This window comes from Euprymna scolopes, chromosome 26 (assembly GCF_053919585.1).
Source record: "Euprymna scolopes isolate OS-2025 chromosome 26, ASM5391958v1, whole genome shotgun sequence".
Taxonomy (NCBI): Eukaryota; Metazoa; Mollusca; class Cephalopoda; order Sepiida; family Sepiolidae; genus Euprymna; species Euprymna scolopes.
The window spans coordinates 49,810,081-49,830,603 of NC_136507.1; the positions used below are offsets into that span (position 1 = coordinate 49,810,081).

Genomic DNA, 20,523 nt, shown 5'->3' on the forward strand with positions numbered 1-20,523 from the left:
AGCAGCAGCTTGATTCCCACCAGTTCTGGCAAATAGCAAATAGGATCTTGAACAGAAACGTGCGCTCTATCCCAACCATTATCAATGGACCAGAGGTCATCTCGACAGCATCCGACAAGGCCAAACTATTTGCCAAAAACTTTGCGGCAAATTCTACCCGGTGTGACGAAGGCCATCAACTCCCCATATTCCCTCCTATAACAGAAAACACGCTATGCAACACAAATATCTGTGCGTGAACCTTGACTCCAGTAAAGCAACTGGTCCCGACGGTATTCCAATTATAGTGTTAAAAAAATTACAACCAGAACTTGCCCCCATACTTTCCAAACTGTTTAAACGTTTCCTTAAGGAAAAGTGCTTTCCAACACCCTGGAAAACCTCATCAGTATGCCCTGTATTTAAGAATTCAGGTGATAAGTCACCCTCTCTCAGTACAGACCAATCAGTCTCCTGTGCGTCATGAGTAAGTTGCTGGAATCCACAATAAATAGAGAAGTAGTCAACCACCTCAGCAGAAATAACCTTCTTAGCGACACGCAATATGATTTCCGCTCTGCTAGATCTACAGCAGATGTGCTAACGTTTATATCCCATAGGATTAGCGGATCTCTCAACAAAGGCTTCCTTTCTAGGGCAATTGCTCTCGACATATCAAAGGCCTTCGATAAGGTTTGGCATAAAGGCCTACTACACAAGATTTCCAGCTACGGTATAACTAGAAATGTTTTCTTTATCATTAAATCATTTCTCTCTGATAGGCTCATAAGAGTAGTGGTTGATGGGCAGAAATCAGAGGCCCATAGTATTAATGCTGGAGTCCCTCAGGGGTCCATTCTGGGCCCAACTCTCTTCCTGATCTACATCAATGATCTCCCAAAACACATACTAAAATCTTTTGTTGACATCTATGCTGATGACTCGACCATCTATGGCAACACATCTAAGGCCGTAAATGATGATGTTCTCTCTGATTCTCTCTCCTCTGATCTTGAGCGCGTGGTACATTGGGGAAAGAGGTGGCTAGTTACCTTTAATGCATCTAAGACCAATCTCCTATCTTTACATCATAAAAGCTCTGATCCCCATCTGGCATCAATTGAAATGGATGGCTCTCGTCTAAGGGAGGCCCCAGGATTTGATAAGCTCCTGGGTTTGACCTTTACAACTGATCTTAAATGGAACGCATACATCAAGTCTGTGGCCAAGGTCGCTGGGAAAATGGTGGGATCCTTCTCCCGTTCCAGAAGATATCTCACTACTGATGCAATTCTCTATCTATATAAGAGCCAAGTACGTCCAAAGATGGAGTACTGCTGCCATGTCTGGGCGGGGGCTGCAAAAAACAGCCTATCCTGCCTTGACGGAGTACAAAATAGACTTTGTGGCTTAGTGGGGGATCCCCTTTTCTCTACCCTGCAACCTCTCTCCCACAGAAGAGACGTAGCGAGCCTGTCATTGTTCTATCGTTACTTCCATGGCAGGTGCTCGTCTGAGCTCCATTCTCTGGTCCCCCCTTGCCAATCTTTCTCAAAAAACACCCGACTAGCTGAAACCACTGTCAATAATTTTCCCCACTCCCTATCTGTGCCTAAATCAAAAGGTAGATACCATGAACAAAGCTTCTTTCTTAGAACTGCACGCCTGTGGAACTCTGTTCCGCTTGACTGTTTCCCTCCCGACTTCAACCAGGATGTCTTCAAGTCCAACACAAACAAATTCCTAATGAACCCCCCACCTAAGTAATGACACCTTACCAATTCTCCAATACTATTGCTACACTATCCCTTTGATTACTGTACACACAATAACCCTTATCCCTGAGTGGCCATTGGGCCTTGATAAGTGGTGAACTCCATGTAAAAAAAAAAAAAAATCTCTGAAATAGGGGAGGGGGAAGATTTTATTTTCTTGACGGGACTAAGGGGGATTATTTTGGGTAGCTACTGTGGGATGGAGATGTGACAGGTGGTGAATGAGGTTTTGATTTTGGTGAGCACTTGGTGCAGACTTTAGATGTTGACAGTTTTGAAGGGATTGTGGATTTTTTTAAAGGGGAGAAGGTTGTGATTTGCTGGAGAATTCAGAAGTGTCCACTTTAAGGGCATCCAATTTCTTCTTCAGGTTCACTATTTCTCTTTACTTGGGTTATTTTTTAACATGGCCTCCTTCCGCATTTGGTGTTGAGTCAGACTGTAGTTCAACATTTTCCCATGTATTTCATATGTAATACATACGCCGACATAATAATCTCTGTTTGGGAGATTTTATTTCACTCCTCTTTGGTCAATAAAAGGGTATTCCATGTGTTTTACCCTCTACATTTAATCATACGCTGGGGTTTATGCCTCTCTGTTGTCAGCAATTTGCAGACTATATCTGAGCTTGCATGCATAACTTTTTGTCCTTCTGTTAACCATGAAGATGATAAGGCTTTTTTTTTCTATTTTTTTTCAATTCTAGTATGTTGACAAGTAATCCATTGACAACCACAGGGTGACTACATTGTTTAGCCTTTTCCATGAAATATGTTAGATTTATAGTAACTTTCGGCAGCATGTTCCAGTCCGAATTAGTTGGGATGGTAAGTGTAACCTTCTACAAACCCTCTTCACTTGTGTCCATTGAAGGCGTTTTACATACAGCTTGCCACAGCCATAGTCGAAGACCATTAAAAACGGTACCAAAAAAGAAAAATTTTAACCAAAACAGTCAAAGAATAAGCAGTGAAAACCAACACATAAAATTAACATGTTGATTTGTTCAGTTTTAATAATTTCGATTTCACAAGAAACAACAATCAACAGAAAAATTGCATGTTTTCCTTCTGTTTATTTGAATTTTAACAGCATAAGAACGATTATATAGTTGATTGCGTCGTTCTGACTGGAAAAATTCAAAACGATTTTTTTAGTACAGATTGATTAGTTTAGATAGAAATAAACTAATGCTGATATGATTTATTGGTGAACTACAGTGTGGTATTGTTACTAGTTCTTTTAAGTATTATTATTGTTGGATATATGTGAGTTTATTATTAGGTTCACTGTTATGGGATGATATATTTTCCCCTTTTGCTATGAAGAAATTAAGATTTATTACACAAAAGATAATATTAATTATCCAAATAATAACATATAATAAAAAATAATTATTAATATTATTATTAATTATAACAAAACAAAAATAATTAACATATTATATAATAATAATAATAATAATAATAATAATAATAATAATAATAATAATAATAATAATAATAATAATAATAATAATAATAATAATAATAATAAATTAATTAAAAGGAAATAACAATAAAAGATATATAATCTTTTATTGTTATTTCCTTTTAATTAAGTAATTTATTATTTTTATTATTATTATATAATATCTTAAGTATTTTTATTTTGTTATAATTAATAATAATATTAATAATTATTTTTATTATATTTTATAATATAAAAAGTATTACTTAAGAATTTGAATGAAAAACGTTTTTTTAGCGTCTCTGGAGACTTTCAAAAGATAGAACAAAAAAAATGATTCTTTTTTTTGTTTTTTTCTGGAACCGTCCCTATAAATAGCAAATGATCGTTATTTTTAACTCAGTTATAACACGACGTTGGGACGCAAAGGAGAGGTGACCAATCTATCATAACTCCGACCGAAAGAAAAACATAAGAAAACTTAAGTCGTTAAAATAACCGATGAACCAAACAAGATACAGCGAAGAAATCTCTTTCCTCAACAAACTGGTACATATAGATTTTTCTGAATTATATTTGACCAAGAGCATTTATGTATAAAAAAAATCAAAAAAGAAACATTACTTAAAAACCTTTTCCAATATCAAAAGGGAAATAACCAGAAAACAGAGTTATCTCCCTTACACTATAGATTATAAGCACCTTATTGAAATTCATTTTCTTTACTATTTTTAATTTTGCTTTTCTTTCTTTGTTAATAAAAATTTGGTTTTCTTTTCAAAATATTTTTTTTACTCTTTTATTTTTATTTGATTATGTTTGTGGTGTTCCAATACTCCTAGACCAAGGAAAAACCGTAACATTGACTAAACAAATAAAGAAAATTATAAGGAGACACACTAGTTTAAGATATGTGTGTATGTAGATATTACCAGGAGCTGATCTTTGTCTTTGTTGAAGAGTACTGGAGTCACCATAAAACATAGGTTTCTGGTTAACTACATAATCAGTCCAAGTGTAGACTTTTTGTCCGTCAACTTAACAACCACTTCCCTCTCTATTTGACTCTTGAAGGGTGTTTTTTGTTGAGTCTGTTTGGAGTCTAGGGAATTGAATGCTAGTGGTAGGGTTTCTTTCAAGTTTGATTTGTCTTGATATGATTCTACTTTTTTCTCAATAATAAGAGTAGATAATGTTTTTAATTGGGGTAAAGGTATAATTTGATTTTGTTAGTTTTCCTGGGCATTTTTGAATTTCATGTTACTTGTCAATTCTTTATTTCCCTTTATCATCTTTTCGGTTTCATAATAACTCTTTAGTGGTACTTTGAATTGATTGAATGTCATGGGGTTGTCTTTCTGGGTTATCATGGTTGTAAACAGCTAAAAGTCACCTGGCAATCCTTTCAGATCCATAGAAAATAATAGGCTGTCACTTATTAGTAGGTTGTCACTTTTTTATTTCACCATACATTTTTAATGAATTTGCCATTGTTTCAGCCCTTATAACATAGTCTGCAATCACCCCAGCTTCCATATGTTTTAGAGATGTCAGTTCTGCATATAAAGAAATGATTTTGAATTTTCTCTTTGATGACATATGCTCTCTTAATATGTTCATTGCTTTGCGGCCATCATCTAAGGCTTCTTTCTTTATCAAAGAAATACTTCTGTCATCTAAGCACTGTATGAATTTTGCAAAAACAGATCCATTCTTTCCAATAAATTCTAGGTGGTTTCGATTTTCAGGTTGTATCTGCAATGATTTTATGTAATTTTAGAATTCGTAAATAACCCAAAAATTTCACCTGTCACAATTTGAATTGCAATTCCAATTCATCAAAGTAATGTTGTGCACTGGACCCAGAATCTTTTGTAGCCTTTATTCATTGGCTTCGTTAGACTCTTCCATGGGGAAACACTGTTGTGAATTAATCTTCATCTAACTCATCTCCCAAGACCTTACCATCTTGAGTTATCAAACTGACAGATTGTGTCTCTGATAGCATCTTATTTTTAAAAGTAATGAAGTTAACAAATTTTTTGATAAAAAATGAGATATATTTTCTTTCTAGTTCAAAGCAAGAGCACACATTAAAGACATTAAATAACTAACAGAAATCAGTTAGAATGTCATAAAACAGATAACTCCAAAACAATGTGATAAACATACCTGATTAGCAAAGGCTTGAGCATCTTTCAATTCTTTTTCTATCCATTCTCGAAATGTCTTTTCTTTTTCGATTTCTTCTCTTAGATTCATAGCTGTATGGATTAAAAGAACATATGCATATGCTGGTTATAAAAAGATTCACACCGCTATTTCTCTTTTAACTCTTAATGCCCTACATCACACAACACCACTAGATCAGAAATGATGCTTCTATTCCCAATCTGCTTAACAAATTAGGAAATAATAACTCTCTATTAAAATCTATCAATAAATGCACCAAACAATAAAATAATTATCAAATGTACCAAAAGGTCATTTGAATAAAAATTATGAACCTTACACAGGCATTTGCTGTGAAGGAGCAATTTGATTAATTGTCAAAGAGAAGCTATATTAAAAGTATGATATTTGAAAGGTCTTTTTCAGCAAAAGCTTACACAGGTGTAATCAAAGTTAGGTAAATCCAGTGGAAAGACAATGGCCGAATGAAATATCCATAGGGGGTGGCTAGAGTGACAATACCATCCCAAAAAAGCGTTTTAGGTATGACTGTATAAATAGAATAGGACGGATGAGATATATCACCAAATGCAACCTCCTGAAGGAATATTGGGTTGTACCTTAACAGAGTGGGCCAAACAAACATGAGCATATCAATATTGGATAATGCCATTTGGGATAAGAAATTCTCAAACAACGTTTGTGAGGTTGATGAAGGTGCACCTTGCTGGAATAGCAAATGTAGATATGTATATAGATGATATAGTGATATATAGTAATACGTGGGCAGAACACAAAAAAATCAAGAAGGTATTTCGAAGGTTAAGAATGGTCAAGCTAATTATAAACTTGTCAAAAAGTGAATTCTGCTGAGCCAAGTGAAACACCTTGGACATGTGGTCAGCCATGAAAGATTACTCCGTTAAAGGCCAAGATCCAAGAAATAGAAACTTATCCAGTGCCGAGAAGTGTCTGGAGACTAAAGCGATTTTTGAGCATGGCAGGATACTATAGAAAATTCTGTAGAAATTTTGCAAGCCTTGCTGCACCTCTAATGGAACTGCTGAAAAAACACAAGTTTAAATGGGCAGCAGAGTGCTAGAAAACATTTGAGAAAATTAAGCAAATACTGAGTACTGAACCAGTACTAAAAGCCCGTCATTTTATCGCCCCTTCAGGTTGGCCGTAAATGCTAGACTTATTACAAATAGGGGAAGATTTTTACTCGAGAACCAGTTTCAAAGGTCGAAAAAAAGGATAGAAAAGGAGGCATTAATATTAACATTGAGCTTACTGCATTTTGAAGTATATGTGATCTTTGCACATAGCTCCATCACAATTTATACAGACCACAATCCATTGGTTTATGTGAACAGAATAAAGAACATAACCAGAAGATTGCTTTCATGGAGTCTGCCATTGAAAGAATTTAATTTGGGCATCAGGCATATAAGAAGCAACGATAACATAACAGCCAATGTTTTGTCTCAAAAATACAAATTAGGAGTAAAATGGAAAAATTAGAAAGAACAGGATAAACAGAGGAAATTAAGAAGGGTTCTCTATTTTTTCTATTATGGGTGGAGGTGTGACGTAAAATCATAACGGGGGGGGGCGGTCATAATGCAGAAAGGGGCAGACGATCTCCCCTTTTAGAATTATCAGATAGTCAGCCAACACCCTTTCTCTATCTAAACATGAACTAAAAGCAATAGCAGAAACAGTTTAGACAGAGAAAGCACCACTCATCTTTCCTCATGCTTACTCTCTCTCTCTCTCTCTCTCTCTCTCTCTCTCTCTCTCTCTCTCTCTCTCTCTCTCTCTCTCCTCCTTCCTAAAAGTAAAAAGGAAGGAAAAGGTATAACAAAAGTGGGTAATTCAAGGAACGTGGAATGAAACAGTTTTGGCAAAAAATGAAGGCCATGTACGGCAAAAAGATTTTCAGAGAATTATTCTATGCATTATCCAGTGCTTGCTACAGACGCTCAAAGCACCATGTCTTGTTAACCAAGCTATGATATGAAGGTGCAGCATCTCAACATACATGCCATGTGCCTAAGTCAACTCATGCAGAGATGATTGAAAAGGGATAACGCAGATTTCAGATTTTCCTATATTGTCAAGGAATGCAAAGGGACTTTGGCAAACATGTATATATGTGGCAAGGGATTACAGAATGGTCATGATGTAACTGTATGCATCAGCTAACATCATAAAGACCAAACAACAAGCAACTAATAGAGTCATGAAAACAAAACTATAATGAATAATCGATCCACCACCCAAACATAAGTGATTAATTATTTGTGAAAGAAAAAAGCTGAAAGGAACATTCAAAAGAGACGGACAATAGTAATATAACCAAAAAGAAACATAAAAGTAAAGAAGAGAAGAGAGTGGGGAATAATGAGAAAAAAAGATTGAGCAGCATATGAATCTTACCATTATCTCCTGATTCCTTGAAAACTTTGAGATTGGACATATTATTCCTTTTGTTTTTGTTTTTTTATTTTGTTTGCGGGTTGCTGATTATGTCACCCAGCTAAGTATTTCATGTTTTCTTTCACCTATTCCCAACATTTGTGCTCAAATATTCTTTTTATTTTGACTCAATCAATCATTTCTTATAATATCATAATTCTTTCTTTTTTTTTTTTTTTTGTTCTTTGTGTTTGCCCTCTATCTCTCTCAGTCCATTGAGTGTTGTAAAACTAAATTCCTGATTCCGATACAATTACCAATTCCGGTTCTTTATAAATCTCTAAATATTTAACTATAAAATTGTTATTTTTCTCGATTTCTGTAAAAAACACATGTTAAATGTGCAGATATTTTCCTAAAAGTAAAATTACACTTGTGGAGGATGATCTATAGATTTTAGCTTTACTGGTAATTTGAAATCAATAAATATTTATTATTTTATCATTATTATCAGCAATGGAAGATTTTTATTTCACCAAAATCAAATAAAAACAGACAATTAAAAGAATTACTGTCAGACCTGACTGAATGGTTAATTGCAGGCATAGACCGATTCATATCATCCAAAAAATTCCAATAAAAACCTAACAGCCAGCCATGGTTCTCCCCAGAATGTGCTGCTGCCATCGCGCACAGAAATCACTTTTTCCATAGCTACCAACATAATAGATGCTCTGAGACTAAAGCTGCATTCATGACTGGCAGCAACCACCGTAAAAAAGTAATAAAGAACACAAGGGAGTTGTATGACAGTCTGTAAAGTCCAAAGTAGCTGAGCAGCGGCTTGGTTGCCAATAGTTTTGGCAAATAGCAAACAGAATCCTGAACAGAAGCATGTGCTCTATCCCGACTATCATCAATGGACCTGAGGTGATCTCATTAGCATCAGACAAAGCCAAACTCTTTGCCAAGAACTCTGCAGCTAATTCTACCCTATGTGACGAAGGCCATCAACTCCCTCTATTTCCTCCTATAACAGACAACACGCTATGCAAAATACAAATATCTGTGCGTGAGGTCGCCAAGCTAATCAAAAACCTTGATTCCAGTAAAGCAACTGGCCCTGACAATTATAGTGTTGAAAAAAGCTTCAACCAGAACTTGTCCCCATACTTACAAAACTGTTTAAGCGTTGCCTTATAGAGAAGTGCTTCCCAACACCCTGGAAAACCTCATCTGTATGCCCTGTATTTTTTTTTTTTTTACATGGGGGTTACCACTTATCAAGGCGTGAAGGCCACTCAGGGATAAGGGTTATTGCGTGTACAGTAATCAATGAGATAGTATTGTAATAATCATTAGTATTGGGGGTTTTGATAGAATGTCTTACTTAAGGGGGCGGTTTGTCAGGAGTTTGTTTATGTTGGACTTGAAGACATCCAAGTTGTATTCAAGTGGGAAACAGGCAAGCGGCAGAGAGTTCCACTGGCATGCAGTTCTAAGAAAGAAGCTTTGCTCATGGAATCTACATTTCGATTTAGGCACAGATAAAGAGTGGGGAAAATTATTGACAGTAGTTTCAGTCAGACGGGTGTTTCTCGTGAAATATTGGTGAAGGGGGACGAGGAATTGGATCTCAGACGAGTACCTGCCATGGAAATAACGCTAAAACAAAGACAGGCTCGCAACGTTTCTTCTGTGGGAGAGAGGTTGCAGGGAAGAGAAAAGGGCATCCCCCACTAAGCCACGAAGTCTATTTTGTACTCTGTCAAGGCAGGATAGGCTGTTTTTAGCAGCTCCTGCCCAGATGTGGCAGCAGTACTCCATCCTTGGACGTACTTGGCTTTTATGAAGATAGAGAATTGCATGAGTAGTGAGATATCTTCTGGAGCGGTAGAAGGATCCCACCATTTTCCCAGCGTCCCTGGCAACAGATTTGATGTACGTGTTCCATTTCAGATCAGGAGTAAAGGTCAAACCCAGAAGCTTGTCAAAACATAGAGTCTCCCCAAGATGAGAGCCATCCATTTCAATTGATGCCACCCCTCTCAGTACAGATCAATAAGTCTCGTTTGTGTCATGAGTAAGTTGCTGGAATCCATATTAAATAGAGAAGTAGTCAACCACCTCAGCAGAAATAACCTTCTTAGTGACATGCAATATGTTTTTTTTTCTGCCAGATCTACCGCAGATGTGCTGACGGTTATATCTCACAGGATTAGTGAATCTCTTGACAAAGGCTTCCTTTCTAGGGCAATTGTTCTTGACATATTAAAGGCCTTCGATAAGGTATGGCATAAAGGCCTACTTCACAAGATTTCCAGCTACGGTATAACGGGAAATGTTTTCTCAATCATTAAATCATTTCTCTCTGATAGGCTCATAAGAGTAGTGGTCGATGGGCAGAAATCAGAGGCCCTCAGTATTAATGCTGGAGTCCCTCAAGGGTCCATTCTGGGCCCAACTCTCTTCCTGATCTATATCAATGATCTCCCTAAACACATACTTAAATCATTTGTTGACATCTATGCTGATGACACAACCATCTACGGCAACACATCTAAGGCTGTAAATGACCAAGTTCTCTCTCATTCTCTCTCCTTTGATCTTGAGCGCACGGTACAGTAGGGGGAAGAGGTGACTAGTTACTTTCAATGCATCTAAAACCAAGCTCCTATCTTTACATCATCAACGCTCTGATTCCCATCTGGCATCAATTGAAATGGATGGCTCTTGTCTAGGGGAGGCTCCATATTTTGATAAGCTTCTGGGTTTGACCTTTACTCCTGACCTGAAATGCAACACGTACATCAAGTCTGTTGTCAAGGTTGCTGGAAAAATGGTAGGATCCTTCTACCGCTTCAGAAGATATCTCACTACTGATGCAATTCTCTATCTATATAAAACCAAGTACATCCAAGGATGGAGTACTGCTGCCACATCTGGGCAGGAGCTGCTAAAAACAGCCTATCCTGCCTTGACAGAGTACAAAATAGACTTCGTGGCTTAGTGGGGGATGCCCTTTCTCTTCCCTGCAACCTCTCTCCCACAGAAGAGATGTTGCGAGCCTGTCTTTGTTTTATCGTTACTTTCATGGCAAGTGCTCATCCAAGCTCCAATCTCTGGTCCCCCTTGCCAATCTTTCATGATAAACACCAGTCTAACTATCAAAAATTTTCCCCACTCTTTAACTGTGTCAAAACCAAAACGTAGATTCCATGAACAAAGTTTCTTTCTTAGAAGTGCACGCCAGTGGAACTCTCTTCCATCTGCCTGTTTCCCACATGACTACAACTTGGATGTCTTCAAGTCCAACATAAACAAATTCCTGATGAACTGCCCCCTTAAGTAAGACACTTTACCAATCTCCAATACTAACGATTACTACGATACTATCCCATTGATTACTGTACACGCAATAACTCTTATCCCCAAGTAGCTTCCGGGCCTTGATAAGTTGTGACTTCCATGTAAAAAAAAAAAAGAAAAGAATCGTTTTGGCATCGGAAAATAGGCATTAATTTTTCGATTCTGATACCATTGCTGATATTCCCAAATTTTTCAATTTTTCCAATTCCTGATTCCGATTCCGATTAATCGTCCCAACACTAATATATATATATATATATATATATATATATATATATATATATATATATATATATATATATATAATTTTAAAATAAATATTAACAATTTTTATATTTGTATGTACAGGATTCACTAATTATTCAGTCATTATGAATTTTAGAAAACAGCTGCTAGTTGTAAATGGTTCAAATGTGAGCTATATTCAGTTTAATTTCATTTTGGACAAAAGTAGTTGAAGTTAAATGATCAAGTGTTAACTACGTCGCACTTCTAACAAAGAAGTTTTAGGATTAAATGCGGCACTGCTGTCAAGACTTGCTTCTTGAACATCCAATTCCAAATCAAATCAGTCTCTGAAAAAGCAGTCTTTTTTATATTTAGACTGGAAGCATCTTATTTGCATATGAGGTGACAAGATCACCAGCATATAAAGAATAGCAACAGCCATTTTTTTTCTTTCCTTCATTCTTTTTTGTTTGCACTGGACGGCTGCTGAGAGAACAGGTTTGTACCAAATTGCACACAGGGGTGGAAGTCTTTCATGAAAATTCAGACAGCTTTGATTTTTGTGAAATTTTAAAGAGGTTTTAAGGGGTATAATGTGGATGCAACTTAAAAAATTAAATTATTTCAGATTTGATGTGCTGAGAAGGATTGGCGAGAGAAGAAAATTATTAACAGCAACAATTGTTAATACTCATAGGCTGCTAGCGCCGAGGTGCTTTTGAGGCCATTCGTGAACCCAAATTCTCAAATTAGTAATTGGGTCGCATAGACGAAGTAGGCATGGGTTTATACCAGGCATTTAAGAATGTTTTGACTTTTTTGAAATGCGACATGGTTTTGGGTTTTTATATAAATGTTTTCAAGCATTGTTAGCTTTTTAAAATTTGTTTCATGATGTATTGTTTTTGTGTTACTAAGATTTGTCTCTTCTTAAAATGTTATTGTTACTTAGATGCATTCTGATACAAAATCTATGTAAGAACACTTTCAAACTCATAAAGTACCACCGTGCGAAATTTTTAAAAATTGGCTCAGCTATTTCCGAGTCCAGAGGGAATGAACTTGCATACACATAAAATTCCTTTCATATAATAGTGTGTATATATATATATATATATATATATATATATATATAATAGTATATATTTGTAGTCATCGACATACAGTCCTGTTTCGTTGTATCACAACTCATCAGTGCCGCTAGACTAGCATCTCTCCCAAGCCAAGGATCGAACCTAGAACGGTCGTGTTGACAGTCGGCAGTTCTCCCACTCGACCATGGAATCGACGCCCGTAAATAACTCGTCAGAATGTCTATTTAAATAGACACCCGCCACCACTTTTATAGTGCTCAAATCGCCTGTTCGTAAACAAACAAACAACGAGCTTCGCATTTTCAGCCAATTAAGTAGCGGGTGAGATTATTTACGACAGTGCTCTACCAAAAGATATAATATATAATAGTATATAGATATAATAGTATATATATATATATATATCTATATATATATATATATATATAAGTATATATATATATCTATCTATATATATATATATATATATATATATATACAATAGTATATAGATATAATAGTATATATATATATATATATATATATAATAGTATATATATACTAGTATATATATATATATATACTAGTATATATATATATACTAGTATATATATATACTAGTATATATATATATATATATATATACTAGTATATATATATATTACTAGTATATATATATACTAGTAATATATATATATATATATACTAGTAATATATATATACTAGTAATATATATATATATATATACTAGTAATATATATATGTATATATATATATACTAGTATATATATATATATATATATATATATATATATATATATATATATATATGTATGTATGTATATATAGTAGTATATATATATTTCATATAATAGTATTTGCGACGTCTTGTCAGACGAGTGCCACTTCCTCAGTCACTGTAAGTCCATGTGCCCGAAGATGACTTTTCAGTCCTGCCAGCGACTTGCACACCCTCAAGCAGACATGACACTGAAAATGTTCGATAGTTTGGATGAAACTAACAACAACGGAACCTGTATCATCGTGCACTTTTTTATGTGATTAACAAAACCTGCCTTAGGCAACAGAGCCTGATCACACACCTCACAGATCCAAAGATCTTCATGATCATGCGGCAAGATTTGACATTTTCCACATGCTCTCTTGAGCTTCATCAATCTATCTTGGTTGGTTTAAAGTGTTCTGCGCCCCTGTATATCAGTGCCCTCCACTGCTTGCGATCATATGCTAGGGACTTCCAATTGTCAACAGGAACATGAAAACTCACCAGACTCTCCTTGATGCTATCACAAAAACGTTTTCTGGGCTTGTGATGGGGTCTTTTGCCAAGAAGGAGCTCACCATAGAAAAACTGTTTTGGGACATATATATATATATATATATATATATATATATATATATATATATATATTGTGTGTGTATATGTATCTTATATTCTCTTTTAAATAAAATCTCGATAGATATCAAATACAAGTTATCAAATTTAACAGAACGATCGGAAGTCTGACAGAATTTAAATTGAGCCACATTACATTTTTTTTGCTGTTTTTGTCAAAAACAACTATATATAATTTCTTTCTAACAACACTTTACAATAATGCTAAGGAGGCCTTCCATACTGCTTTCTCAACCAAAACAAAGGAGTGCATACTTACTTTTCATTCGAAACAAATTTTCTATATTTTTGATGGATTCCACATGTTTTTTTCTCATTTCTGTCAAAAATGTTATCTTCTCTTCTAGTCGAGAGATTTCTGCATCCTTTTCTCTCAATTTCTGTAAATAAGAAATGTCAGCACTATTATTTTAAAGACCAGCAAACATATGTTCCTTCCAGCAGGGTCAGCACTAGGATTTCATGACTCTGAAATTTTGTGACATGGGATCACCCTCTACCATGTATATATCGATTTTAAAATTTCCCAACCTGGAGCCCACAAACTTGCAAAAGATGATTTAGCAAAAAGGCATCTGTTGAAATGAATGGTTCTCTCCTATGGCAGCTCTTTGAAGAGCATTGGTGATCATCTTGTTGATTCTTTCTCTTCTGATCTGAATCATGTGGTGCACCACTAAAACAAAGCTGCCCACCTTTCACTACTAACGTTCAGATTCTTTGTTTTGCTGCAGTTAAAAAGGAATGGTGCTCTCCTTGAGAAAACTTATTGTTTTAATCAGCTTCTGGAACTGACTAAATTGGAAGACTTATATCCAATCTGTTGCTAAAGTTGTTGGGAAAATGGTTGGATCATTCTACCAGTCTAGAAAGTACCTGACTCCTGATAAGAGTCAGATCTGTCCTAAAATGGAGTACTACTGCCACATCTGTGGAGATGCCACACAGATCACCATTTATTGCTTTGACAAAAGATGTTGATAGTCTTTCTTTACTCTATTGTTATTTCCATGGAATATGCTCAACTAAGCTTAAATTTCTCATTTTCCTTGTAAGACATTCATAGAATTTTCCTTTATGGAATTTCCATGAACAGTTTCTTTCCAAGAACTTCCTATCTATTTAACACATTGCTATAAGATTACTTCCCTGGGGCTACAACATGGGTGTTTTTATATCCAAAGTTAATAAATACTTGTCATAAGCCGCTTTTTTGTTCATTCCATTCATTATTTTAAATCCTTTCATAATATTCTTCATCATTCAACTGGCGATCTATCCATCTTATTAATCCTTATCCTCGAGTAGCTTTTAATTTTGATATAAACATTTTAAAATATATTTTTATAAATTACTAATTCATACATTTCACACTAGGATTAATCACCAGCTAATCTACACGGACATTTTTTTAACAAAAATCCAACCATCTGAAGAAACAGTGTGGTGATTGTCGACTATGCGTCCACGTTTTGTAGAATGGCCATATTTCATTTTTAGGAGTTGTACAAATAGTATGTTTAGAGCATAGCTGGAGAGAGACAGTGAAGATATAATATTCTGAAGCATGAAAGGAACAGATGACATGAAAAAAATAAGATTTATTTCTGTTGAGTACAAAAAGGGAAGATTTTAAGTTTTTGTATTTTGTTTTATGCAAGAATAATATCTTAACAGATATGTCAGAGTTTATAAATTTCCAAATGAAGTCGTAGTAATATTTGTAACAGATCGGGGTCACAGGTAATTCTAGCATGTAGCTTGTAAATTCAAAACACTCTATATGTATAAAAAGAGAAAGTTTGTTTACTGTGATATAAATCAATAGCATGAAAGAAAATTTTTTAAAAGTTCAAGTTTTTAAGGACTTTAATGTCACCATTCAAATTTTCCCTCCATTCCATCTGACATCCCAAGGGTCCAGCTAACTATTCCAATTATCACTTACCTTGGTTACAATTGAAAACAAAGACCATACACAACACAAACAAAGATCATGCACAACTTTTTTAGGGAATCCAACTTATTTTGCATTAGAGTTTTTACAATAATATTGTGAAGTCTGCGTTCATGCTGGATATTCATAAATAGTAAAAGATGACTTAAAATTTATTTTAGAAATTTAAAAAAAATGCTGAAAATCATATAATGGGGTTCAGGGCTGGTAGCATGAATATACTTACTTTTACTATTTTAATATAAATAAAAACAATAAAATTATCAAATTACAAATCGTGTGATAATGATGAATGAACTCAATACAATCTTCAGTATTGGATATGCTCAACGAAGCTCTGATTGGATTAGCAGATATACAGACATTTTAATTGAGGGTATGCAAGGAAAAGTTAGGTTGCAAAAATCTTGAAATGATTCAATCATGAGTTCAAGCAATGGCACATTGAAACCAACATAAATGATAGAGTTTCATGGAAAATGTCACTTTATGTTGCCATAGTCACCATACAACTGATATGGGAAACATTTTAAAAGAAGAAATGAATAGTTGTTTTTTGTTTGTTTTTTATTACCTTATTGAAAGATTGAATGCTTGACGTATCTGGGATATTTTCGTGGTAAATTCTCAATTGCTTTCTCAGATCAAAAATTGTATCTTGCAAACTGATAATCTTTTCTTCTTTATTGCCAAGTAGTTTCTATATAAAAAAATGAAGGATCATTTCATATGGTTCAATGTTCGGTACGATTGCTAAAGATTGATTTTATAGTTGAAGGTATTTTTAAAGCAGTTAAATATATTTAAAAGGATTTCATTGAAATACGTAACATTGTTGGGGAGTTTCATAAGCACTTCTGATAAAAGTAACATGTTCAGATGTATCAAATTAATTATGCATTATATCTATAAAGTGAGGCCATTTGTCGCACAAACAGGGAGATTAAAACTACACAATAAAAGCCGAGCACCACAGAAGGGTTTAGACTACCACCCATGACAGCAGCTTAACCCAGTAGCAGCAGAAGCCACCTACTGCAAACTCACTTAATACCAGCAGCTCAACATCGCAGCAGCCGCCAGCTACCCATTGTCAGCTCACACCAGACAACACACGTACCTACCTTTCTCCACTGAAAAGCCATTATCTATCTTTGTGAAATCGATTCTCCTCCTGCCGTTCCTAACACCTTCTTGCAACTTGTACAGCGACTTTCTGCAGTTTCCAGTGCCCTTCCAGAGCAAGCTAGCACTTTTCTGCAGTTTTCAGCACCTTTCCATAGCAAGCCCGCACCTTCCTGCAATTTCCAGCAATGACTATGAAACCGCTTCAGTTCGAACACAAGCAGTATTCCAACTCTCAATCTAAGACCTTCAACTTCCTTTATTTGTTTTTTGGAAAATAAACCTGGACAGATTTGTATTCATTCACGATTGTATGAATTGCATTTGTCATCTCTTCTTTGCTATTGTCGTTCATCTTTTTCTTGCCTGCATTATCTTATAGTTGTAGGGCAGTTGCCATCAACATTCGGCCCTGCAACATGTGTATGTGATTGACACCAAAACATTAAAAACTTTTGCATGAGGACATCCTGTTAATTAATTATCTGTTTTTATTGTTTACTTATTTTATGCTTGTTTTCATTTTAATATAGCACATAGTTCTACTTATGGGTATTTCTCATATCATCGATAAATGTTTAGCATTTTGGATGAAAAGAATTTTTTCAGTTCTTTCCGGTCAATTTATTTCTGGAAGTTGTGGATTTTGATTTCCTCGCATTTCCTGGTCAACACTGATATATATAAGTTTTGTGAGTTTCTTCTAAAACATATTATTGTATGTATTATATTGATATACAAAAGTTTTGACCTGTGTGGTCCTTTCAAAATCGAATGGTTTTCTATACTCCACTAAAAATCTTCGCTCAACTTAAATGTTATTGTTTGTATACATTATGTTGACATACTAAGACAAGATAGCATTTCAGAAGTGTTAAGAGCATAGAAAAAGAAAGTTTACTGTTGATAAGAAAGATGGCGTCTATTTTAATTTACTTTTGCTACTGATAACATAGATGACATACACCTGAAAAACATTCCTTATCGGAAAAAGCATTTTCTGAAAGGAAGCAAATCGAATTACATTTTATTATATAGAAGAACATGGTGGCATGATGTAAAAGAGTAACTGGCACATGTTGAGAGACTAGAAAAAAGAAACATGCAGAATATTTATATTGTACTTACATTGAATTTATCTTTGCTGGTAGTGACACATAATGCAGAGAAAATGTATGGCAAAGTCTTTTTTCTTGCCTATATTCGAGAGTTAAATTACTCAATCAGAAAAATAAAGCATAACAGAAAGGAGAGAATCCTGTTCAGAATTTTTCATTCATGGAGAGAACGAAATTAAAAACTCTTGTGCTAGAAAGTGCTCTTTGTGATAATATCAAAAAGTGTATTTTAAAGAGGAGATAACTCTTGCATCGGTATCAACCAAGTGCCAAACACTGAAAGGCAATTGTATCAACCTTACAAAGTCATCAATAGTTAAGGTGAAAAAAGAGGACTAAGACTTTGTAGCATTATATAAAAGTGGAGTTGCATTTTTATTTTGTATTGATTTTTTTATGGACCTTCTTTTTTTTTTTACATTTTCACCCTAAACAAGGCACATTGTCACTTTGATATAGGGGGTTACTATCAGAGACATAATCTACAGGGCTACTATGTGGGGAGTTGGACAGCAAGATGTCAGTTCACATTACGCTTGAACTTCTGCATGTTAGTACAGTTGGGAAAGCAGGAACCCAGAAGGGAATTCCAAAGTCTAGCGGTTCTGGGGAAGAAACTACTGGAGTAGAAGGCTCTCTTATATCTAGGGATCTCTACTGTGAAGGGGTGTGATTTAGCTGCTTGTTGGGTTTGTGGGGGGTATTTATATTGAGGATGTATGAGTGCTTGCAGATCGTTGGAGCATTCACTGTTAAAGTACTTGTAGAATAGGCAGAGGGATACAACGTTTCGTCGATGGGACAGAAGCTGAAGCTTAGATGCCAGTTCAGGAGCTATTAGGTTGGCGACTCTCTTTTTAACCTTGTCTAGGAGCGAGAGACTAGTAGCAGATGCACCAGCCCAAATGTGACAACAATACTCCATACATGGGCGAATGGTGGCCTTATAGAGGTAAAGGATACTTTCGGGTATTAGTAGCTTTCTAACACGGTAGAGAGAACCTACCTTCTTTGCAGCGGTCCTGGCAATGCTCTCAATGTAATTGTTCTAACTCATATTTCCTGTGAACGTTAGGCCAAGGAGTTTAAAAGATGTACTTTCAGATAAAGAGTCTTTGGCCATTGCTATTAGTGGCAGAAAAGGTTTCTTGTAATTATTGAAGGAAACAAGTTTCGTCTTGGCAGCATTGAAGGTGACCATCCATTTTTGTCCCCATTCCACTACAGATTGGAGATCATCCTCTAGTGTTTCTACCATTTCTTTAAATATGTGTTCATTTGTTTTCCTATCGTGTCTATTATAGAGCGTGGTGTCATCAGCATATATACCTATCTCACAGACAATTTTGTCAGGGAGGTCATTTATGAATATTAGGAATAATAGAGGTTCAGGGATAGACCCTTGAGGCACTCCCGCATTTATATCATATTGTTTAGATGTATAACCGTCGAGGACAACCTGGATTTTTCTTTTATCTAAGAAGGCTTTAATTATGTTATGTATTCTTCCAGTGATAACGTATGATCTGATTTTCCTAAGAAGACCTTCATGCCATACTCTGTCAAAAGCCTTAGATATATCTAGAGCTACTGCTCTATCCTCCCCTGCTTTGTCCAGTAAATGGTATATATGTTCAGAAATTACAGTTAAGATGTCTGCTGTGGAACGGGCTTGCCTAAATTCGTATTGTTGGTCAGTCAGAAGCATTTGTAAGGTGATGGACTAGAGCTTGGTTAATTATGGACTCAAATATTTTAGGGAAAAGTGGGAGGAGGCTAATGGGACGATAATTTAATGGGTCAGTTCTTTCGCCAGAATTCTGGAAAACTGGTACCACAGAAGCAGTTTTCCGGCAGGCAGGAAAACAAGATTCATTAAGGCATTTGTTGTAAAGTTTGGAGAGAACTGGAGCTACTTCAGCAGAGCACTTTTTTAATCGCACAGCCAGAATAAGATCAGGTCCACATGCTTTTGAAGTGTCAAGATTTTTTATGATAGCATGCACCTGAGAAGGGGTGATTTTTAGATCGTCTTGTGTGGCGTCTGTCTACAAAGGAAAATCTGGGAGGGGGTGGTTAGCAGGGTCTAGTGTGGAGTTGAAGGCAAACCGACTGGCAAGCATGTTAGCCTTCTCGGTTGCTGAGCAAACAACCTCATGATTGTTGGATATTGGGGGAATCATTGATTGCCCATTATTTACTACACTGTTGTAGATTTTCCAGAAGTCACGGGTTCCTAATTTCTGTGCTTTGATGAGTTTTTTGGTGGTTTCAGTAAATTCTCTCTTAGCTGTCTCTATTTCTTTCTTACAGTTATTCATGCTTCTATATACTTCTGTCTGTTTGGACTGGACTTATGTTGGTTAAATCTGCGGTACGCATGCTGCCTGGGTTTACTTTCGGCAGTCTCAGAGCTTTTCTTATTTTGACATTTAGG

At 35.5% G+C, this 20,523-nt stretch overlaps 1 protein-coding gene across 7 annotated transcripts in view; it reads right to left on the reverse strand.

The window, feature by feature from the left end:
* The window catches only part of LOC145248020 (centrosomal protein of 290 kDa-like), a 116,569-nt gene that overhangs the window by 29,108 nt on the left and 66,938 nt on the right, over positions 1-20,523 (reverse strand). For 6 of the 7 annotated variants that reach the window (XM_080109725.1, XM_080109730.1, XM_080109728.1 and 3 more), the window contains 3 exons: positions 16,418-16,543; positions 14,146-14,266; positions 5,379-5,470 (listed from right to left, as the gene is read on the reverse strand). In XM_080109725.1, the coding sequence (XP_079965851.1) occupies positions 5,379-5,470; positions 14,146-14,266; positions 16,418-16,543 (339 nt within the window). The remainder of the gene's footprint in view (positions 1-5,378; positions 5,471-14,145; positions 14,267-16,417; positions 16,544-20,523) is intronic. The other variant, XM_080109726.1, reaches the window with a different exon arrangement.